Source organism: Chlorocebus sabaeus, chromosome 23 (genome assembly GCF_047675955.1).
Source record: "Chlorocebus sabaeus isolate Y175 chromosome 23, mChlSab1.0.hap1, whole genome shotgun sequence".
Lineage (NCBI taxonomy): Eukaryota > Metazoa > Chordata > Mammalia > Primates > Cercopithecidae > Chlorocebus > Chlorocebus sabaeus.
This window is the reverse complement of record NC_132926.1, coordinates 62,810,499-62,834,799: the sequence shown is the minus strand read 5'-3', so window position 1 is coordinate 62,834,799 and position 24,301 is coordinate 62,810,499. Positions and strand designations below refer to the sequence as shown.

General features: G+C 40.8%; 1 protein-coding gene across 5 annotated transcripts in view; it reads left to right on the top strand.

The window, feature by feature from the left end:
• The first annotated feature begins 908 nt into the window (after window positions 1-908).
• The window catches only part of DMXL1 (Dmx like 1), a 181,779-nt gene continuing 158,386 nt past the window's right edge, over window positions 909-24,301 (top strand). The window contains exons 1-2 of one of the 5 annotated variants that reach the window (XM_038008726.2): window positions 909-1,015; window positions 1,473-1,574. In XM_038008726.2, coding sequence (XP_037864654.2) covers window positions 1,488-1,574 — 87 coding nt within the window. In that variant the 5' untranslated portion in view covers window positions 909-1,015; window positions 1,473-1,487. Of the gene's footprint in view, window positions 1,575-24,301 lie in introns of all 5 variants that reach the window. The other 4 variants (XM_038008720.2, XM_073010746.1, XM_008014213.3 and 1 more) reach the window with 4 other exon arrangements.

Below are 24,301 nucleotides of genomic sequence, written 5' to 3'. Positions count from 1 at the left end.
ACTATGTTGGCCACGCTGGTCTCGAACTCCTGACCTCGTGATCCGCCCTCCTCGGACTCCCAAAGTTCTGAAATTACAGGTGTGAGTCACCGTGCCCGGTCTATCTGGAGAGTTTCTATACACATTCATGCAACGTTTACAGAACACCTTGAATGGGTGGGACTGGTGCGGTGCTAGACATCAGGGGCACACTTGTGTCTTGTTTCTCTCTATCCCAAAAGGGCTTACGTATACAGGGGGAGACATAAACAGATGTTTGTCAATTACAATACAAAACTTGTGTCAAAATACAATGAGAGTTGAATCTGTTTGTAGCTGTGACTCTGATCATTCTGGAATTCCTAGGTTCTTTTCCAAAACAAAAGCTTAATGCTGGGCTGGTGTGTTATTGCCAGCACTATTTCAAATCATGTGTTAAGGTAACTTAGGCTAAGAAAATACCACTTTACTACTTGTCAAGTAAGTGTTCGAGCCTTTCAAAAACCATCCCGTTTAGGCACTTGGAAACGCGCAAGGCTGGAGAAACCAATAAGCTGCTAACGTAGACGTTTCAAGGGTCACATTTACTTAAGAGACACTCGGGCCGCCAGGGGAGCGGTGCATATTGGGACTTGTAGTCATACCAGAACCGAGGAAACTGCAACTCCATTTAGGATGCACTTCTCCCCTTCAAATTTTCTGGCCCAACAGTTAGATTAAGCCCTAACCTAAAGCACAACTTACCACATCTCACTCATTCTGGGTTCATCAGGCTTCTGCCAGGCTTATCATGTTCAAGCTCAAACGCACGGCGTTCTCCTTTACAAGCCTCAAAGAGATTGGCTTATCCTCGGCGGTGGGCGGAGCCCTAGATGGACCGGGGGTCGGGATTGGCCAGTTGCTGACTAGCAGAGGCGTTTTTATGTTCACTTGCTGATAAGTATACTGTGGTAAAAAAGTGAATCCTTTACCACAGTAGGAGCTTCGTCGAGCGAAGTCTCGCGATATTTCGGCCGCAGGGCTCCACAGTCGCGTAGTGAGTGGCGGAGGACTGCGGGGGTGGCGGGCACCGGAGCCGGGAAGGGACAGGTCAGGCGGGGAGTGCGAGCGCATTCTGCCTCCGCCACTCGGGCTGGGTCAGGAGTGTCTGCCCGAGGTCCGGAGGAAGTCTGTGGAGAGCGCGGCCTTCCTGGCCAGTGAGTCGGCCCTGGGTCGTGGCTGGTGAGGGGACCCTGAGCTTCACCTGGGCCAGCGCGGGCAGTGACAGGTGCGCGAAGGAGCCCGGCGCTCCGCCCGCTCGCCGACCCGCCCCCTCCGGGCCTCGCCCTCCAGGGCTCGGGATGAGTCGCGGGCCCCAGCTGAGCGGCTCCGGCTCCAGGCGCCTGTCGCTGCTTCTGCCGTCGCCACCGAAGAGCGGCCGCCGCCCCTGAGGGAAGGAGGGAGGGAAGCGGCCGCTGACCCGTGGCATGAGCTGGATGCTGTGTCCGTTGCAGGACTAGGGCGCCGACATGAACCTGCACCAGGTGCTGACCGGGGCTGTGAACCCTGGCGACCACTGCTTCTCCGTGGGCAGCATTGGCGACCAGCGCTTCACGGTGAGTGAGGAAGGCCCTCGCGTCGCGCGTGGCCCGGCCTTTGCCCGTCATTCTGGGCCAAGCTCGGCCCAGAACGACGGGCAGAGGCGCGAGCGACTTGTCGCCCCAGGGTTGTCCCTACCACCCAGAGCCGGGCAGTCCTGGTCCTTGAGAACTAAGGAAGCAAAACCATTTCGGTCAGTGAGATACTGTTTGGAGCCTGAACTCAACTTAGAGAATGTTTTGTAGGATTTTTAAAGTTTTTGATCTGACTTCCTTGGACCGGGGTGCTTTGCCAAAGTCGTTTATCCAAAAATCTTTGTTGAGTAACGAGTTGGAGGCTTTTTATACCATTCTGTAGGTTCTAATTGTTAAATTTAGGAATGATGGGGATTGGTTTCATTTTGTATTCTAAGTTAAGGTCAAGTATCTTTGTAGTTAAAAAAAAAAAAAAAGTGGGTGTCTCAAAACAATTACCAATTGTTTGCTATCAACAACTAGCTTTGAGGACAGTGCTTTTCATTTATTTTCTTTTCAAATTCCCTGAGAAATAACTTCGGAAAGAAAAAAGCCTTTTCATTTTTAACAATATTTCTTGGATATTTTACAGTAACCCGGTAATCCCAGGTTAAGGTTGCTTAACTTGCTTTTTATTGGTCACATATTGACAAGAAGAGGGCACCAGACTTCGGGCTACTTGTCAGTATAGTGGCATTTTCTGCCTTAACTATATAGTTTGTTTGTTTGTTTGTTTTTTAATGTAACAATTTCAAACTATAAGTCAGTAATTGCACATGATACTTTTGTCTACATAAATTTATAATGCTAATGATTTTTGCTACAATTTGTGTAGATACCTCTTTAGTTGTGATTAAAAGTAAAACTTGTTACTGCTTGGGAATACTGAGTGCTGTAGGCTTTTTTCCTTAAAAAAAAAAAGTAAAACTTAATTTTGTATAAGTGACACAAAGTAAACAATGTAACCAATGCCCCAAGTTTAGGAGTCTTAAATTTCTAATCTTTTTCTCTGCTTTTAATTTTTCTGTGGTCTTCGTTGCTCAGAATAAATAATACTCAGCATTTAACATGGTACAGGCATTTAATGCCTGAATTGTACTTTTAGAATTGTGCCAACAAGCATTTTGCTTTCAAAGAGACTACCTCTCCTTTAGATTGACTTATACACATCTTAATTCATCGGGATTCCGATTCTAAATGTTTGCCCAGCCTGACTTGGGAAAAGAATGAGCTCTGAGGGTCCCAGTGAGCAACTATAATTTCCTTACAGCTGGGCATTGCTCTCTGCTCTTGCTACTTAAGAGGGAAATAAACATCATCCTTAGAAGGTTTTCCTAGTGGGAAATTATAGGATAATAATGTTGCATTCTCTGTCATTTGCTAAAGTTATATGAATTCTTTCTCCAGTGTAAATTCTAAGAACTTTTGCTTTTTAAAAAATTTTGAAATGAGGGCCAGGCGCGGTGGCTCAAGCCTATAATCCCAGCACTTTGGGAGGCCGAGACGGGCGGATCACGAGGTCAGGAGATCGAGACCATCCTGGCTAACACGGTGAAACCCCGTCTCTACTAAAAATACAAAAAATGAGCCGGGTGAAGTGGTGGGCGCCTGTAGTCCCAGCTACTCGGGAGCCTGAGGCAGGAGAATGGCGTGAACCCGGGAGGCGGAGCTTGCAGTGAGCTGAGATCCAGCCACTGCACTCCAGCCTGGGCGACAGAGCTAGACTCTGTCTCAAAAAAAAAAAAAAAAAAACAATTTTGAAATGAGGGCTCCCTCTGTCACCCAGGCTAGAGTGCAGTGGCGTGATCACAGCTCACTGCAGCCTCGACCTCCCTGGCTTAAGCCATCCTGCCACCTTAGGCTCCTGAGTAGCTAGGACTACAGATGTTAATCACCACGCCTGGCTAAGTTTTCTATTTTTTGTTGAGTGGGGTCTCCTTATGTTGCCCAGGCTGATTTCAAGTCCCTGGGCTCAAGTGATCCTCCCACTTATGCCTCCCAAAATGCTCAGGTTAGAGGTGTGAGCCACCATGCCTAGCCCTAAAAATTTTTTCTAAGAAGGCATTCACAATCTGTGTAAGCAGTGGTGTGAACTTCAGAGCATATACAGTATGATGGCTTATTTACATACCTGGATGCATTCCTCTATAAAACCTTGGTGAATGTATCTGTATTATTTTTAAGGAGAGATCAGTTAATATGCCAAGGATTAGATAGATGGTCATCCTGTACCATCACATAGCTTGTTGCTCAGTTCTGCTGAATTTTAAAGTTCATTTCCATAGAGTAAGATTTAATCTCCCACCAAGTCTGCTGCAGATTTCTTCCAGGTCTCTGGAAGCATTCAGTAAATAAACTAAAAATAATTTTTAAGTATAAAGAGAGCTCAGGTCTCTTTAGTTTTGATGGAATTTTAAGGATTTGACAGTCATGGTTTTCCTTTGCAGCCTATCCATCCCTGACTCTTTAAGTTGATTACGCTCATTATCCTGGACACTTATATACACCTTAAATTTATCTCTCTTGAAATCACCTTTTTTTTCCCCTCTCGTTAAAAGGCGGAATCTATTGTTTTACTTCTTGAGTAGTTTTTTTTTTTTGAGATGGAGTTTCACTCTTGTTGCTCAGGCTGGAGTGCAATGGTGTGATCTCATCTCACTGCAACCTCCGCCTCCTAGGTTCAAGAGATTGTCCTGCCTCAGCCTCCCCAGTAGCTGGGATTACAGGCATGCACCACCATGCCCGGCTAATTTGCATTCTTTAGTAGAGGTGGGGTTTCACCATGTTGGTCCGGCTATTCTTGAGTTCCTGACCTCAGGTGATCCACCTGCCTCGGCCTCCCAAAGTGCTGGGATTACAGGCGTGAGCCGCTGCGCCCAGCCTTGAGTTTTGTTTTTAACCTCTTTTGATTTTGACTTTTCTTTGATAGGAAAATAGCAAACATTAATGGTAGATGGTATGTGAAGACTAAAATATCCCTCAGTTGCATTTTACTTGAAGTGGAGCATGACATCTTCCTCTTGTAGTTTCCCTTGAAAAATTCTTTTATTCCTTCTGGTACTTTGTGCCTTCTCTTAGGACGTTTTTGTAATTCCTCCCTTTGCGTGTTTGCAGATATCTTACCTGTTCTTGGTTTGAAAGATTACAAGATGTGAGATCTTGTTTTACTCATAAAGTCTGACAGGTTTTAGGCCGGGCACGGTGGCTCAAGCCTGTAATCCCAGCACTTTGGGAGGCCGAGACGGGCAGATCACGAGGTCAGGAGATCGAGACCATCCTGGCTAACACGGTGAAACCCCGTCTCTACTAAAAATACAAAAAACTAGCCGGGCGTAGTGGTGGGCGCCTGTAGTCCCAGCTACTCAGGAGGCTGAGGCAGGAGAATGGCGTTAACCTGGGAGGCGGAGCTTGCAGTGAGCTGAGATCCAGCCACTGCACTCCACCCTGGGCAACAGAGCAAGACTCCGTCTCAAAAAAAAAAAAAAAAAAAAAAAGTCTGACAGGTTTTAAATGGAAATGAAACTGAATGCCACTTCTCCTATTTTCTAGATTTGAAAATATGAAATTACCAGTGCAGGTTAATCATATCTAAGTATTAGATACTTTTTTACTACCTCAACAGCCATCAAGCTGTTTTGACTTTGCTCTTAGTAAGAAATCCTCTTGTGGGCAATGACTATCTCTGCTGTGCTTTCAGAGCACTTTCTTTGCATCTTTATTATATCATTAACCAGTCTTGCCTTGTGTATTGTATGTGTGTGACTTCCCAGCCTTCATTGTGAGCACTTAGAACAGTGACTGAAAGAGTGTTTAAACCTAACAGTAAGGTCATTACTTGGAGTTGATTTCTAGTGTGGTCCCTTATAATTAGCTGTTTATCCATTAGCAAGTTCTACTCTTTGAATTTCTTTTTTTCTCTGTGTAAAATGGGACTAAAATAGTATTATTCATAGAGTTGTTACATGAAAAAGTGCTAAGCTGTAAGTCTGTGGTTTAGCACATGAAAAACTCTCAAAAATGTCAGTTTTCATAAAATTAAGGTTATATTGTAATGCCTAACAATAGAAGGTACTTCATAAGTTGTGGTCGAATTAATGAAAAATGGATAGAGAAACCTTACAGTAATATAATTAATAATTGCTGTATTTAAGAATAGCTTTAATCATTTAGATTTGAGTTCAAATGAATATTCCTGTTAATTTCTTTCTTTTTTTTTTGAGATTGAGTATCACTCTATCACCCAGGCTGGAGTGCAGTGGCACGATCTCAGCTTGCTGCAATCTCCGCTTCCCAGGTTCAAGCTATTCTCATGCCTCAGTCTCCCAAGTAGCTGGGATTACAGGCACACACCACCACGTCCAGCTAATTTTTGTATTTTTAGTAGAAACGGGTTTCATCATGTTGACCAGGCTGGTCTTGAACTCCTGACCTCAAGTGATCTGCCTGCCTCAGCCTCCCCACATGCTGGGATTACAGGCGTGAGCCACCGTGCCCTGCCTGTTAGTTTCTTTTTCAAAGTCAGTTGTTAGGCATTTTATCATCAACATCAAGTGAGCAGCTAGGGGAGACTTCAGGTATACTAAGCAAAAATTCTTTATTTTTTCCTTATTTACTGGAATGCTTCCTTCATGCCTTTTTCCTTGTTAATTTCCTACTGCTCTTAGTAGGAAATTAAAAAAAAAAAAAATTAAAAAAAAAAAAGGAGACAAGGTCTCCTTATGTTGCCCAGGCTGGTGTCTAACTCCTGGGCTCAAGTGATCCTCCCACCTCAGCCTCCCAGGCTGCAGGGATTACAGAGGTGAGCTTCTATGTCCAGCCTACAATTTTTGTTTTTAGAATTAAATATATTCTGTTTATAAAAGGCAGCAAGTTAAAAAGAAGACTAATTAGAATCTACATTTCTGGATTCTATTTTTATGCGTACTGTTGATATGATACATTTTTTTTTCTTTTTCTTCTGTAGTTTATCCATACTTAGGGTTGAAACTGTGAATTGAATGACATGGAAAGGGAGATAATTTCCGAGACAGAAAGATTGTGCCAATATATAGGACTTCCTATCTCTGATTTGGAATTTAAACACCTTGGCTATGGGAGGGAAAGCAAATATGTTATAGCTCCAATTTCCCTTTAGTATTAGAAAACTCAGTGTTTCCAGCTAAGGGAATCTAGATTAGAAATCAGAAGACTGCAATTATGAGAGTGTCATTAGAGAAATAGGGCTGAATAAGCAGTCTTCTTCATCAGCTTTCTGTAATAAGCATCCTTGAGTTTAGCTTTGTTGTGTTCACTTTAAGGAAACTTTTATTGGTAGCGGTGTGATTGTCAAATCAGGAGGATGGGAAGGTTTTCTTTTCTTTTTTTTTTTTTTTGAAAGGGGACATGTGAGTCTTTGTGATTGGGGAGAATATAGAAGGGGAAAGATTGCTACTGCTCATATGTGAAGAAAGAGAAAGATGTTTGTGGTGCATATAATAGTACAAGTACTAAATTGGACTTTAAAATATGTTGACCTGTTTTAAAACATAAAGTTTTTGTTGTTGTTGTTGTTGTTGTTGTTTTTTTTTGAGATGGAGTCTCACTGTGTCGCCCAGGCTGGGGTGTTGTGGCGCCATCTGGTTCACTGCAAGCTCCGCCTCCCGGATTCAAGCCATTCTCCTGCCTCAGCCTCCTGAGTAGCCGGGACTACAGGCACCCACCACCATGCCCAGCTAATTTTTTGTATTTTTAGTAGAGTCGGGGTTTCACCATATTAGCCAGGATGGTCTTGATCTCCTGACCTCGTGATCCGCCCGCCTTGGCCTCCCAAAGTGCTGGGATTACAGGCGTGAGCCACCGTGCCCTGCCAAAACATAAGGTTTTATAGTGTTAAAGTACCTTTAAAATAATTGAAATGGTACTAGTTCTCAATACTTTATTGTATTTTAAAGATAATAATTACTGCATGCCAGACTTAAAACCTGTGTCATTTAAACAGGATATATACCAGAAAGGAATTTTTTGGGGGTGTTTACCTGGTATTGTTGATTAAAACTAGAATGCTGACTGTTACAGCCTTGAATTTTATTGAAATTTAGAATATTTGAGAAGATTCTCTGCCAAAATTTAAAGTTGAAAGTTATATTTTGATTATATGCTTGATAGCACATATGTGACTCAGGTTGAAAATTACATTTTGATTGTATGATAGCATACATGTGGCTCAGTTCTTCCTGTGCATCATGTTTAGTTTTAAAGTTGATAAACCTAATGCTGTATGCGCCTAATAGAAGGATTTTCATTTGTCAATTTAATTTTATTGGTTAATAATAGATTATTCTGATTACAGATCTTTTATTATTATTATTTTTTAATTAAAACATTTTTAAATAAGAGATAGAGGTCTCACTATATTGACCAGGCGTGACCAGGAACTCCCGGCCTCAAGTGATCCCCCCATCTTGGCCTCCCAAAGTGCTGGGGTTACAGGGGTGAACCACCAGGCCCAGTGCTATTTTATTTTATTTTTTTGAGGCAGGATCTTGTTATATTGCCCAGGCCAGTTTGGAACTCCTGGGCTCAGGTTAGCCTCCCTGTGATTACAGGTGTGCCCTACTGTGCCCAGTGGTTATAGATCTTTTGACAGAAGCAGCTGGTGACATCGACAGTTTATTTGATAGGCCGGTGCTCCTATTATTGTTTTGATAACCTCCTACATTATAGTCGGGGCACCTTGAAATGAATTTTTGTGAATAATTTATTTTAGACAGATCTGTAAAACCAGTTTTACATTTTGATTTAGAAGTTTCATGTGTTGTATTACATCTTAGGTTTTTTTTGTTTGTTTGTTTTAAGACAGGACCTCACTCTGTCACCCAGGCTGGAGTGCAGTGGATCTCAGCTCACTGCAGCCTCTCCCTCCTGGGCTGAAGTGATCCTCCCACCTTAGCCTCCCAAGTGGCTAGGACCACAGACATGTGCCACCATTCCTGGCTATTTTTTTTTTTTTTTTTTGTATTTTTTTCGTGTCTCTCTCTCTCTCTCTCTCTCTCTCTATATATATATATATATATATATATTTTTTTTTTTTTTTTTTTTTAAAGTACAGATAGGATCTCGTCATGTAGCCCGGGCTGTTCTCAAATTCCTGAGCTCCAGCAGTCCACCTGCCTCAGCCTCCCAAAGTACTGGGATTACAGGTGTGAACCACCATACCTGGGCTGTTTTAGGTTTTTATTTAAAATCAGGTAGATGGATTATTTTTATTTAAGAATTTAGTGGTACAAGGATTATTTTAAAATCATGCACAGCCCATTCTGTTTCATTTATTTATTTAAAACAATTTTTTAGAGGTGGGGTCCCTTTGTGTTGCCAGGGCTAGTCTAGAGCTTCTGGCCTCAAGCGATCCTACTGCCTCAGCCTCCCGAGTAGCTGGGACTACAAGCCTGTGCTGCTGCACCTGGCTCATATTTTCACTTTTATTTTCACAAACTTTCTAGTATTGAGAACATGGAAACTGGAGATTTAATATGTCCTTTTCTTTTAGAAACGAGACCACTTACATGGATTTGGAGCTTGAATTATTTGTCCGGGCACTGATTCCTCTGTTCTTAGCACATATTTGTGAGATATTTATTTTATTTATTTTTTTGAGGCAGAGTCTTGCTCTGTCACCCAGACTGGAGTACAGTTGTGGGATCATAGCTCACTGCACTGTCAACCTCCTGGGCTCAATCAGTCTTCTAACTTCAGTCTCCCAAGTAGCTGGGACCACAGGCGTATGCCACACCAGGCCCAGCAAATTTTTTGTTTTTATTTTATGCGGAGATGGGGTCCCACTATGTTGCCCAGGCTGGTCTCAAACTCCTGGCTCAAGTGATCCTCCCACCTTGGCCTCTCAAAATACTGGGATTACAGGCATGAGCCACTGCACCCAGTCTGTGAGATATTCAGATCAAGGAGTTAATATCATGCTTGTCGCAGGATGAAGATAACTATATGGAAATCAGACTTTAATTCTTGAGCTTATTACCTGTTGTTTCACAGTTATTGCTACACATTTTAACTTCACAATTTATATAATTTAGCATGAGTTAATTTAGCAACACTCTTTGTTGCCATTATCCTTTAACTCTCTTGACCCTTTTTGTTTACACCAGTCTGATAAAATTCCACACACTTGATCAGTCTCATGTTCCTGTGTATCTTGTGATGTAAAGAAATTCCTGTGGAAAACAAAGTCATGTTTGCCAACCTCAGATGAGACCTCAAAGCTTTCCAGGAATCCTCCCACCCATCTGCTCATTTTTCCTTTCTTGCACCTTCTGAAACCTCCCACCCCTCTGCTCTCTTAACTCATGTAAACTTGTTGCCTGGAATCATTCAGATGGCAGCTCCCTCATTTTTGACTACAAGCTGAAAAATCGACTTACATCAGCATCCATTCTTTCCTTCTCTTCTCCTGGTACAGTAAAATAGATGTCCCCCAGAATTGTCCAGGGTTAATCCGTCTTCCTGGTGCCCTGGATCTTATCTCTTCAGGCTGTCTCTGGGATCTCAGCCCTAAAGTTATCTCTACTTTTTTCTTTCCAGAGGTTCTAAGACATGCTTTAAACTCTCATCTTGAAAAACAGCCAGCCAGAAAATCCTTTGATGCCACATCCCTCTTTATCTTTGACTTCAGAGTCAAAGTCCTTGAGTTGTCTGTATTTGTTCCCACTTTTATGTCCTGCTCACTTCTTAACTCACTATACTTTGGCAGCTTTTGTCTGCTTAGTCACCGGTAACCACATTGATGCTAATTTGAATCAACAGATCTCCTCTGTATCTTGCTTTCTCTTTGGCATTTGTCATGTTGATCATTTTCTCCTTCACTTTCCTTGGCTTAGTTATGCCATACTCGCCCACCAACCCCACCCCCTTAGTCATTCTCAATGTTCTTTGCAAGATATCTTTCTTGTCTATCCCTTAAATATTGGTGACCGTCAGGCCTACCAGGCCTTGGTCCTCTTCTTGTTTCATTCTACATGCAGCTCCTGGTGTATAGTCTGTGATGGTAAGATCCCCGTCTTGAGTTTCATATTGATAATTTTAAATACCTTTTGGATTGTTCCACTTGAAGTTACTACAAATAATCAATTTTAAAATGTTCTGCACGCCCAGCACTTTGGGAGGCTGAGGCAGGTGGATTGCTTGAGGTCATGAGTTCTAGGCCATCCTGGCCAACATGGTGAAACCTTGTCTCTAAATTAGTCAGGTGTGGTGGTAGGTGCCTGTAATCTCAGCTACTAGGGAGGTTGAGGCAAGAGAATCGCTTGAACCTAGGAGGCAGAGGTTGCAGTGAGCCAAGATCGTCCCGCTACACTCCATCCTGGGTGACAGAGCAAGACTTCGTCTCAAAATTAAAATAAAATAAGTAAAATGTTCCATACTCAGTCAACTCCCCTACCTTGGTGCACCTTGCAACCCACACCCCCATTTGTTTTGTTTGTCCTCCTGTGTTCATTATCTCAGTGAATGGTTCCATTATCCAGCTGTTTTTTTTTAAGCCAAAGATTTGGAAATATCCTTAACACCTAATCCATCTACATTTTTCTTATACAATCAGTCAAGCCCTGTAGATTCTGTCTTCTGAGTAATTTTAATGTATTTCCATTTGTCTTTTCAGTAGTGCTGTTACTCTGCTGAAATAGCCTTTTAACCTGTGTCCCTGTATTTAATCATGCTTGTCTTCAACTTAAACAATAGTGCCAGAGGGACCATTTTAAAAGGCAGATTAGGATAAAGTGTGAATTCTTCTCAATGCATTTTACTGTACTTTTCTAGTCTCTCATCACTTTTCCTCCCCCCTGCAGTAGTTGCCTCCCTAAACTTTAGCTGTATCTAATGTCTTTCCATTTATACAGTAAGAAATGCTTTCTTACTTCCAAGCCATTTCACAGGCTGTTCAGGCAGCATTTCAATTCCCCCTCCCTATGCAAAAAAGGTGTAAATCTGGCTAACTCATCCCTAAAACCTTGGTTTAGATGTCCCTATTCAGACTAGATGATCTTCCTATTTGTAGCCTATCTTGTAATTGCTTTTTCAGTTGTTACCCACTAGAATTGTACTACCTCTAGGGGCAGTGACTTCATGTTGCATTCCAAACAGCTGGCAAGGTAGGGCCTAGTAAATACATGAGGGCAAATGGGACAAAGAAAACCTGTGCTGGAATCAGAAGAGCTCCAAGTACTAAACTGTCTGTTGTGGGCAAGGCAAAGAAGACAGCTGCGTTTGGGCTGCCTCCCCTTCTTCACTCCCAGCTTAGAATCCTCAAAAAGTCAAATCCAGATGACTTCTTGGAAGGCCTTGGGGTAAGGAAGTGTGATTTCAGCTTTCCATTCACTCCCCACAGTAATAGCACTCTTTCTTGATTCATTTAACTAACATTTATTGATGCCGTATGTGTGCGAGGCATTGTTTATTAGTAGCTAAAATCTTTACCTGAGTCAGAACCTTTTTAAAATAAAACATATTTTAATGTGTAAAAACTGCTTGAGAACATACTTTGACTCAAACGTCTTCAGACTTAAGTCAATTAACAGGTATATATAGTTGGCTTCTGGTTACGTTTTGCTTTTGTAGGAGGAATAAGAACCCCTAAGTATTGGATGCAAGAAGTGTAGATGAGAAGTTAATTTGAAGAAGATATAGAGCTGCAGAAACAAAGATTGAAGACCAACTTACACTTTACCAATTTTAACCAGAGGTGCCCTTGCTTAACTTTTTCGTTTTAACTAATGGGGACAAATTGAGTCTGTAAATGGAGAATTTTGTTCTTATGTGTATTCGAAGGTAATTTTTGTAAGTGATAAAGGATTTAAGAAAAGAGTTCCTTTGGAATTAAAAATTGAGTTTTTACTGTATTTGGGGTCCTGCTATCTAAAAATACGAGAAAGAATTATGAATAAACATGATTCTTGCCCTTCAGGAGCCTAAGTTTATTGTTGTCTGAATTGATTGCTGACATAATTATTTCCCAGAGAAAGTTTTAAGATAACGTGTGTGTGTGTGTGTGTGTGTGTGTGTATTTATATGTTCTTAGAATGTTTTATAAAATCAATTTTTATTTTATTTATTTTTAATTTTTTTTAGAGACAGTCTTACAGTGTTTCCCAGGCTGCAGTGTAGTGGCGCAGTCATAACTCACTGCAGCCTCAAACTCTTGAGTTTAGAGAGTCATGCTACCTCAGCCTCTTGAGTAGCTGGGACTACAGACATGTGCCACCATGCCTGGCTTATTTTATTTTTCTAGAGACAGGGTCTCACTCTGTTGCCCAGGTTGGAGTGCAGTAGTGTGAACACAGCTCACTGCAGCTTCAACCTCCTTGGCTCAAGTAGATCCTCCCACCACAGTGTCCCAAGTTGCTGGGACAACAGGCACGTCCCACCATGCCTGGCTAATTTTTAAAATTTTTTGTAGAGTGGGGTCTCATTGCGTTACCCACACTGGTCGTGAACTTCTGGGCTCAAGCAATCCTCCCGCGTTGTCCTCCCAGAGTGCTGGGATTATAGACGTGAGCTGCGATGCCTGCCCTTATTTTGTTTTTTTAATTGATGAATAATAGATGTACATGCTTTCAAAGTGTGATAATTTAATACATTCATATAATTTGTAAAGATTAAATCACTGTACTTGGCATATCCAGCACCTTAAATATTTGTGTTTATGCTAGAACTATTCGAATTCTTCTAGCTATTTTGAAATATACAATGGATTATTGTAAACTACGGTTACAGTACTGATCTGTCTGACACTAGGTCTTATGACTTCTATCAAACGTTTATTAGTACCAGTTATTCAACTTATCTTCGTCCTCCCCACCAACACCCTTAGCCCTCTGGTAACCATCAATCTACTCTCTATGAGATCCACTTTTGTAGTTCCCACATATGAATGAGAACATGTGATATATTTGTCTTTCTGAGCTTTGCTTATGTCACTTAGAATGACCTCCAGTTCCATCCTTTTTATTGTTTGTTTATTTCTTTATTTATTCATTTGAGTCAGAATCTCAAAAAGGCTGGAATGCAGTGGCCTGATCTTGGCTCACTGCAACCTCTGCTTCCCAGGTTCAGGCGATTCTCATGCCTCAGCCTCCCCAGTACCTGGGATTACAGGCATGTGCTACTATGCCTGGCTAATTTTTTTTTTTTGTGTGTGTGTGTATATATGTGTGTGTGTATATATATGTGTGTGTGCATATATATATGTCTGTGTGTATATATATGTGTCTGTGTATATATTTAATAGATATGGGTTTCGCCATGTTGACCAGGCTGGTCTCAAACTCCTGGCCTCAAGTGATCTGCCCACCTTGACTTCCCAAAGTGTAGTTCCATCCTTATTGCTGCAAATGGCAGGATTTCATTCTTTTTAATGGCTGAATAATATTTCATTTTGTACATATACTACATTTTTTTCATCCATTGATGGGCACTCACTTAGGTGGATTTTATTATCTTGGGTATTGTGAGTAGTGCTGCAATAAACTTGGGCACATAAATGTCTTTTTGATGCATTGAATTCCATTCTTTTGGATATATACCCAATAATGGAATTGCTGGATCATATGGTTGTTCAGTTATTAGGTTTTTGTTTTTTTGAGATAGAGTCTTGCTCTGTTGCCCAGGCTGGAGTGCAGTGACACAATCTCGGCTCACTGCAACCTCCACCTCCTGGGTTCAAGGGATTCTTCTGCCTCTGCCTCTGAGTAGCTGGGATTACAGGTGTGCGCCACCACGCCTGGCTAATTTTTGTGTTTTTAGTAGAGATGGGGTTTTATGTGAGACAGGCTGGTCTCAAATTCCTGGCCTAAGGTGATCTGCCTGCCTTGGCCTCCCAAAGTGCTGACATTACAGCCCTGAGCCACCGTGCCTGACCAGTTACTATGTTTTTGAGAACCTGCATACAGTTATTCATAGTAGTTATACTAATTTACATTCCCACCAACACAGTACAATGGTTCCCCTTTCTCTGCATCTTTTGAGAACATCTGCTATCACCAGTCTTCTTGTTAAAAGCCATTTTAACTGGGGTGAGATGATATATCTTTGTAGTTTTTATTTGCATTTTTCTGATGATTTGTGATGTTGAACATTTTTTCATATACCTGTTGGCCATTTGTATGTCTTCTTTTTAGAAATGTCTGTTCATATCTTTTTCCCTTTTTTTTTTTTTTTAAGACAGAGTCTTGTGCTGTTTCCCAGGCTGGAGTGTGGTGGCTCGATCTCAGCTCCCTGCAACCTCTGCCTCCTGGGTTCAAGCGATTCTCCTGCCTCAGCCTCCAAGTAGCTGGGATTACAGGTGCGCACCACCATGCCTGGCTAATTTTTGTATTTGTAGTAGAGATGGGCTTTTGCCATGTTGGCCAGGCTAGTCTCAAACTTCTGACCTCAAGTGATCCGTCAGCCTCGGCCTCCCAAAATGCTGGGATTTCAGGCATGAGCCACTGTGCCTGCCCTTTTCCCCAAAAGGGTTCTTTTTGCTTAAAATTGTTTTGGCTATTTGGGGTGTTTGTGGCTCCACATAAATTGTAGGGTCATTTTTTCTATTTCTGTGAAGAATGTAATCTGTATCAGAATACCAAAGATAGTCTTCACAGAAATAGAAAAAACGATCCTTGGCCGGGTGCTGTGACTCACACCTGTAATCCTGGCACTTTGGGAGGCTGAGGCGGGTGGCTCATCTGAGGCTTGGAGTTCGAGACCAGCGTGTGACCAACATGCAGAAACCCCGTATCTCCTAAAAATACAAAATTAGCCAGGCGTAGTGGCACATGCCTATAATCCCAGCTACTCGGGAGGCTGAGGCAGGAGGATCGCTTGAACCTGGATGGTGGAAGTTGTGGTAAGCCGAGATCGCACCTTTGCACTCCAGCCTGGGCAACAAGAGTGAAACTCCATCTCAAAGAAAAAAAAAAATCCTAAAATTGTTTTCGGTATGGTCATTTTAACAATATTAATTCTTCCAGTCCATGAGCATGGAATATCTTTTCATTTTTTGTGTGTCTGCATCAATTTCTTTCATCAGTTTTATAGTTTTCCGTGTAGAGATCTTTCACTTCCTTGGTTAAATTAATTCCGGCTGGTCACGGGGGCTCATTCCTGTAATCCCATCACTTTGGGAGGCTGAGGAGGGGAGATCACTTGAGGCCAAGAGTTCAAGACCAGCCTAGCCAACGTGGTGAAACCCTGTCTCTACTAAAAATGTAAAAGAATTAGCCGGGCATGGTGGTGTGCACCTGTTGTCCTAGCTACTCGAGAGACTGAGGCATGAGAATGGCTTGAACCCAGGAGACAGAGGCTGCAGTGAGCCAAGATTGGCACCACTACACTCCAGCCTGGGTAGCAGAGTGAGAATCTGTCTCAAAATAAATAAATAAAATAGTAATAATAATAATAATTAATTCCTGGATTTTTTTTGTTCTTTGTAGCTGTTGTAATGGGATTGCTTTCTGATTTCTTTGGCAGATTGCTCACTGTTGGTGAGCATACAATGGTGTATGCTGTTCTATACACCATTGATGTATAGAAATGCTGCTGATTTTTGAATGTTGATTTTGCATCCTGGAATTTTACAGAATTTGTTTATCCATTCTAACAGGTTTTTTTGGTGGAGTCTTAAGGCTGTTCTGAGTATACAGTCATATCATTTGTGAACAAGGCTAATTTGACTTCTTTTCCAATTTGGTTACTCTTTATTTTTTTCTCTTGCTTAACTGCTCTGGCCAGGACTTCTAGTACTGTATTGAATAAAAATGGTGAAAGGGGGCATTCTTGTTCCAGATCTTAGAGGAAAAATCTTCAGTTTTTCCCTATTTAGAATGACGATAGCTGTGGGTTTTTCATAAATAATCTTTATTATTGTGAGGAATGTTCCTCCTATGCCCAGTTTGTTGAGGGTTTTTATCATCAAGGGATGTTGAATTTTATCAAATGCTTTTCCAGGATCTATTGAAACTATCGTATGGTTTTTGTTCTTGTTTCTGTTAAGGTGATATATCACATTTATTGATTTACATATTGTATTAGTCTCTTTTCATGCTGCTAATAAAGACATACCCAAGACTGAGCAAGTTACAAAAGAAGTTTATTGGATTTACACTTCCACGTGGCTGGGGAGGCCTCACAATCATGGCTGAAGGTGAAAGGCACATTTCACGTGGCGGTGGCAAGAGAGAGAATGAGAGCCAAGCGAAATGGGTTTCCGCTTATCAAACTATCAGATCTCGTGAGACTTATTCACTCCCGCGAGAACAGTATGGGGTAAACCACCTCCATGATTCAATTCTCTCCCACCTGGAAATTATGGGTGTAATTCCACAACACATGGAAATTATGGGTGTACAATTCAAGATGAGATTTGGGTGGGGACACAGAGCCAAACCATATCACATATGTTGAACCATCCTTGCGTCCCTGGGATGAATGCCACTTTATCGTGGTGAGTGATCTTTTAGTGTGTTGTTCAATTTGGTTTGCAGGTGTTTTATTGAGAATTTTTGTATCTGTCTTCATGTGTGATATGGGCTTGTAGATTTTTGTTGTTGTTGTTTTGTCTGGTTTTGGTGTCAGGATAATGCTGGTCTCCAGATGAGTTTGGAAGTCTTCCTTTCTCTTCAATTTTTTTTGAAGTGTTTGAGTAGAATTGGTGTTAGTTCTTCTTTAAATGTTTGATAGAATTCAGCAGTGAAGCCATCAGGTCCTGAGCTTTCCTTTGATGAAATACTATTTATTATGGCTTCCATCTCATTACTCATTATTGATTTGTTGAGGTTTTCTATTTCCTTGTGGTTCAATCTTGGTAGGTTGTATGTGTCCAGGAATTTATCCACTCACTTCTGGATTTTATTGAATTTGCTGGTATATAGTTGTTCATAAGGATTCTTTTTATTTCTTTGATCTAGTTGTTATGTCTTCTTTTTAATTTGTTACTTATTTGGGTCTTCTGTTTTTTTGTTAGTCAAGCCAAAGGTTTGTTTATTTTCTTTAACTTTTCATTAAAAAGTTTCATTTCGTTGATCTTTTTGTCTCAATTTCATTTATTTATGCTCTGATCTTCATTTTTTCCTCGTATTTGGGTTTGATTTGCTCATGGTTTTCAAGTTCCTTGAGGTGCATTATTGAAGTCTTTCTACTTTTTTTCTTTTTTCTACTTTTTAAATATAAGCATTTATTGCTTTCAACTATTCTTAGTACTGCTTTTGCTATATCCTGTAGATTTTATGTTGTATTCCCATTTTCATTTGTTTTGAGAAAGTTTTAATTTCCTTCCTAATTTTGTTATTGATCCATTGGTCATTCAGGAGCATATTTGTGAAGTTTCTGAGGGTTTTCTTATTTCTAGTTTTATTCCATTGTAGTGAGAAAAGATACGTTATATGATTTCTCTTTTTAAAAAAATTGTTCAGACTTGTTTTGTGACCTCAGATATGTCTATTTTTGGCAATAGTCTATGTGCTGATGAAAATAATATGTATTCTGCAGCAGTTAGGTGGGTGTTCTTTAAATGTCAGGCCTATTAGATCTAGTGTATCGTTTAACTGATGTTTCTTTTGTTGATTCTTCTGTTAGATGATCTGTCTATTACTGAGAGTGGGGTGTTAAATTCTCCTACGATTTGTACTGCATTCTATTTAGATCTATTCACGCTTGCTTTATTTTTATTTATTTATTTATTTGTTTGAGACAGAGTCTCATTCTGTTGCTCAGGCTGGAGTGCAATGGCGCGATCTTGGCTAACTGCAACCTCTTTCTCCCAGGTTGAGGCGATTCTCCTGCCTCAGCTTCCCGAGTAGCTGGGATTACAGGCACCCCCACCGTGCCCAACTAATTTTCATATTTTTAGTAGAGAGAAGGCTTCACCATGTTGGCTAGGCTGGCCTCTAACTCCTGACCTCAGATGATCCGCCAGTCTCGGCCTCCCAAAGTGCTGGGATTACAAGTGTGAGGCACCATGCCCAGCAGTGTTTGCTTTATATGCTTGAGAGCTCTGGTGTTGGCTGATGGAGATATTTATAATTGTTATATCCTATTTCTAGATTGACTGCTTTATCATTATATAGCAGTCTTTGTCTCTTTATAGTCTTTGATTCGTAGCATATTTTATCTGATGTAAGTATAGCTAGTCTGGCTATTTTTTGGGTTTCAGTTGCATGTAATATCTTTTTCCACCCCTTTACTTTCAGTCTATGTATGCTTTTATTGGTGAGGTGGGTTTCTTGTGGACAGTATATAGTTGGCTCTTTTTTCTTCATTTATTCAGCCACTCTGTGCCTTCTAATGGGAGAATAAAGCCCCTTTACATTGTGTTATTAGGTTGGTGCAAAAGTAATTGTGGATTTTCCTTTTAAAAAAAATATTATTGGTAAGTAAGGATTTACTACTGGCATTTTGTTGTTTTTCTGGTTGTTTTTCTACTCCTCTCTTCCTTTCTTACTGTCATCCTTTGTGGTTAAATGCTCTTCTCTGATAGTGTGTTTTACTTTGTTACTGTTTATTTTTAAAGAATTTATTATTGGTTTGGCACTGTGGCTACCATGAGAGCTCACATAAAACATTGAAGTGCATTATTGTCTTAAAGCTATGACAGCTTATATCTCAAAGAATAGAAACAAATAAAAATAAAATTCTATATTCACATTTTTGGCTTTCAGTTATCTTAATTTGCATGTTTTTATATTGCTTATCTCTTAAAAAGTTACTGTAGATATTGTTTTTGATAGATTTGTCTTTGGGGCTTCATAATAGAGTTATGAATAGGTTACACACCACAGTTATAGTATTCTTCTAAATTTGTATGTGACTTAATTTTTCTATTGAGTTTTATATCTTCCAAAAAAAATTTTTTTTGCATGTTAGTGGTTTTTTTGTTTCATGCTGAAGAACTCCCTGTAGCATTTTTGCAAGTCTTGAAGGTGGTGGATTTTGTCACCCTTTGGGAAATACTTTATCTCTCCTTCATATTTGAAGGATAACTTTGCTGGCTACAGTATTTGTAGAAGACAGTATTTTGTCTTTTAGCATTTTGAAAGTGTCACCTAGCTCCTTCCTGGCCTATGTAGTTTCCCTTGATGAATCTTTTGCCAGACAAATTGGAGCTCCTTTATATATATATATTTTTGAGACAGAGTCTCATTCCATCACCCAGGCTGGAGTGCAGTGGCATGATCTCAGATCACAGCAACCTGTGCCTCCTGGATTCAAGCAATTCTCATGCCTCAGCCTCCCAAGTAGCTGGAATTACAGGTGTGCCCCACTTCACCCTGCTTATTTTTGTATTTTTTAGTAGAGATGGGGTTTTGCCATTTTGGCCAGGCTGCTCTCAAACTCCTGGCCTTAAGTGATCCACCCACCTTGGCCTCCCAAAGTGCTAGGATTACAAGCATCAGTCTTGTGCATAGCTGCTTCATTTTTGGTGCTGCCTTTTTTTTTTTTTTTTTTTTTTTTTAAATTTTGAGACAGAGTTTCACTCTTGTTGCCCAGGCTGGAATGCAATGGCACAATCTTGGCTCACCGCAACCTCTGCCTCCTGGGTTCAAGCAATTCTCCTGGCTCATCCTTCCTGAGTAGCTGGGATTACAGGCATACGCCACTGCACCCGACTAATTTTGTATTTTTAGTAGAGACAGGGTTTCTCCAGATTGGTCAGGCTGGTCTTGAACTCCAGACCTCAGGTGATCCGCCCGCCTTGGCCTCCCAAAATGTTGGGATTACAGGCGTGAGCCACCGCACCTGGCTTTTGTACTGCTTTTAGAATTTTATCTTTGTCCTTGACCTTTGAGAGTTTGATTATTTTATGCTTGGGGTTAGTCTTTTTTTTTATTTTGGAGAAGGAGTTTCGCTCTTGTCGCCACCGCCCCCCCCCCCCCCCCCCCCCCGCAATGCTGGAGTGCAATGGCTAGATCTCGGATCACTGCAACCTCCACCTCCCAGATTCAAGCGATTCTCCTACCTCAGCCTCCCAAGTAGCTGGGATTATAGGCGCCTGCCACCACACCTAGCTAATTTTTGTGTTTTTAATAGAGATAGGGTTTCACCATGTTGACCAGGCTGGTCTCGAACTCCTGACCTCAGGTGATTCGCCCGCCTCAGCCTCCCAAAGTGCTGGGATTACAGGCATGAGCCACTGTGCCTGGCCACTTGGGTTTAGTCTTATTTGGGTCAAATCTGTTTGGGATTTTCTGGCCTTCGTCTACCTGGATATTTATGTCTTTCTAAAGTTTTGGAAAGTTTTCTGTTATTTCTTTGGATAAGCTTTCTACTTCTTTCTCTTGTTCAAATCCCTCTTGAATGCCAATTCTTAGATTTCATTTTTTGAAGTAATTTTTTATATCTTGTAGGCAACTTCATTACTTTTCTTTTTTGTTTTTTTGTTCTCTGTATGTTTTTAAATAGCCTGTCTTTGAGCTCACTGATTCTTTCTTCTGTTTGATCCGTTATTCTGTGGAGAGCCTCTAATGAATTTTTTAGTTCAGCAAATGTATTTCTCAGTTCCAAGATTTCTGTTTGAGTTTTAAAAAATATTTCAATATCTTTATTAACTTTTTCTGATAAATTTCTGAATTGCTTGTTGTGTTATCTTAGAGATCACTGAATAGTTGTTTCCTTAAAACTATTTTGAATTCTTGGTCAGAGAGCTCACATATTACCTACTGGTTAGGATCAGGTACTGGTTCCTTGCTTTGTTTGGTGAGATCATGGTTCCGTGTTTGCTGCATGCATGCATGTATTTATTTATTTATTTATTTATTTATTTATTTATTTGACAGTGTCTTGCTCTATTGCGTAGGCTGGGGTGCAGGGGTGAGATCACAGCTCACTGCAGCCTTAATTTACCAGGCTCAAGTGGTCCTCCCATCTCAGCCTCGTTAGTAGCTGGGACTGCAGGCACATGTCACCACACCCAGCTAATGTTTTTATTTTTGCTTTTTGTAGAGGCAAGTCTTGCTGTGCTGCCCAGCCTGGTTTTAAACTCCTAGGCACAAAGGATCCTCCTGCTTTGGCCTCCCAGTGTTGGGATTATAGGCGTGATCCACTGTGCCTGGCCTGCTGTTTCTCGTGGATGCGTGCACCTGTGTCTTTGCATTTATGGAGTAGTTATTTATTGTAGTCTTTGGCTTGTTTTGGTTTATATTGGGTGTCTTTATTTAGAGATTCTTCACTGCTAAGCCACTGCCCCTTTTTAGGTTCCAGGGTTTGGCCTTAAGTCCAGGTTCACCTTGGCTGTAGTAAACCATCAAAGGGCTGCGCTTCCTAAAGTGAGGAGATCCCACAGGAGGTATCTCAGCAGAGTGGGAATGCTGGCTAAGGGTTCGTGTGCTGGAAACCTGTGGGACAAACCTACAGAGTAGCGTTACAACTGAACAGCCTCTCTCTTATGGCATCTCCTTTGGCTGAGTTATGGAGCAGTATTTTCAGGGATGCAGATAATAGTGCCTGCCCTCTTTGTTTCTCCCTGTCCTCAGAGATATTTCTTTAGGCACTTGTGATGCTTCTTATGGGTTACGGCTGTTACAGATATCCTGCTAGAGAACCCAAGATGGTGGGGAAGCTGGCTGTTCACCATAATCTCACTTTTTCCAGTATAGAAAGATTGTTTGGGGAAGTTTTCTATGCCCTAGGTGCTGGGCAGAATTGGGGGAGGGGTGTTGTGAATGTGGAAGTCTCTTTGTCTTTTTTCATTTCTGAAAATTGTCTTTTTTCATTCCTGTGGCCCCAGAACTGTCTTGTCTTCATATTTGAGTTCGGGTTATTTCTGGTGATAATTTCAGCACTGTATATTTGTTTTGGATTTTCTTTTTATTAAAAAAAATTCTGTTTTTTTTTTCCATATGGGGTCTTGCTGTGTTGCCCAAGCTGATCTCAAACTCCTGGGCTCAAGTGATCCTCTCTCCTTAGCCTCCTGATTAGGCGGCATTACAGGTGCAACATTGTATGCATCTATGTTTCATTTCCTTTGGAGGTGAGTGAAACACCACCTTTTTGGAGCCACAATTATTATTTTTTAAATAACAGCTTTTTTGAAATATAATTTACATACCATAAAGTTCACCCTTTCAAAGTGTAAATTTTGGTGGCTTTAGTGTATTAACAATGTCTATTGCCACAGTCTGATTATAGAACATTTTCCTTACCCCCAAGAGAAATCCCGTGTCTATTACCAATCACTGTCTATTTGCCACTACCCCTAGCCACTGGCGGCTGCTATCTTACAGCCACTTACATTGCTTGTTTGCTTATTTATACCAACTGCCTTACTGACTCTATGAATTTATCTATTCTGGAAAGTGAAATAATAAAATATGTGGTCTTTTGTAAAGTTCATCCATGTTCTAGCTTTTATTAATACTTTTTATGGCTTAATAATAATCTGTTGTAGGGATATATACTATATTTTGTTTAGCCATTCACAGTTGATAGACATTTGAGTTGTTTCCCTTTGTGGCCATTATGAATAATGCTGGTATGAGCGTTGATGTACAAGTTTTTGCGTTGATGTACAAGTTTTTGTGTGGACATTTCTTTTCAGTTTTCTTGAATACAGTCATATCTTGTTTTCTTGCCGTTTCCTTTATTGCACTTCAAGTATTATGATTTTTACAAATTGAAGTTTTTTGGCAACCCTTTGTTGAGCAAATCTGTCAGTACTATTTTTTCCAGCTGCATGAGCTCACTTTGTGTCTCTGTCGCATTTTGGTAATTCTTAAACTATTTCACACTTTTATTATTATTATTTTTGTACAGAGTCTCGCTCTGTCACCCAGGCTGGAGTGCAGCAGCACGATCTTGGCTCAGTGCCACTTCTGCCTCCTGGTTTCAAACAAGCATGTCTGGCCAATTTTTGTATTTTAAGTGGAGACGGGATTTCACCATGTTGGCCAGGCTGGTCTTGAACTCCTGACCTCAAGTGATCTGCCTGCCTTGGCCTCCCAAAGTGCTGGAATTACAGATGTGAGCCACCATGCCTGGCCCCTTTTAAAATTATTGTTATACCTGTTATGGTGATCAGTGATCTTTGTTACTATTGTAATGGTTGTGGAGTGCCAATGAACTGCGCTCCTGTAGGACAGTAAACTTAATAAATGTTTTGTGTATTGTGACTACACCACCAGTTGGCTTTTCTCTCATATCTCTTTTCTGCTCAGAGCTCCCTATTCACTGAGACACAATGATATAGAAATTAGAATAGTTACAACCCTACAGTGTCTTTTAAGTGTTCAAGTGAAAGGAAGAGTTGCACATCTCTTCCTTTAAATCAAAAGCTAGAAATGATTAAGTTTAGTGAGGAGGGTGCGTCGAGATGGGCCAAAAGCTAGGCCTATTGTGCTAGTTAGCTGTTGTAAATGCAAAGGGCAAATTCCAAAGGAATTAGAGCAAATCTAAATTGTAAACATGTAAAATTCAACACAATATTTTGAGAAACAGTGACAATTAGTATTCTCAAAATTTAATATCAAGGAGAAAAATTAGTTTCTAAATTACTTGAAAGACAACTTCTCTTAAAATTAGCCTTTGGAATTTATTCTTGCTAATGGTCTTATGACAAGTCCTATGATCCCATCATGGATATTTATATAGGAGAGGAGATCATCATGTGGTTTTTTTGTTTGTTTGAGCCAGTTCTTTTCACTTTGTGATACTAGTGGAATCATACTTGATTATTCTTTCTTATTTTTAGGTAAAATTCCAGGCAAACATGTTAAGTAGGG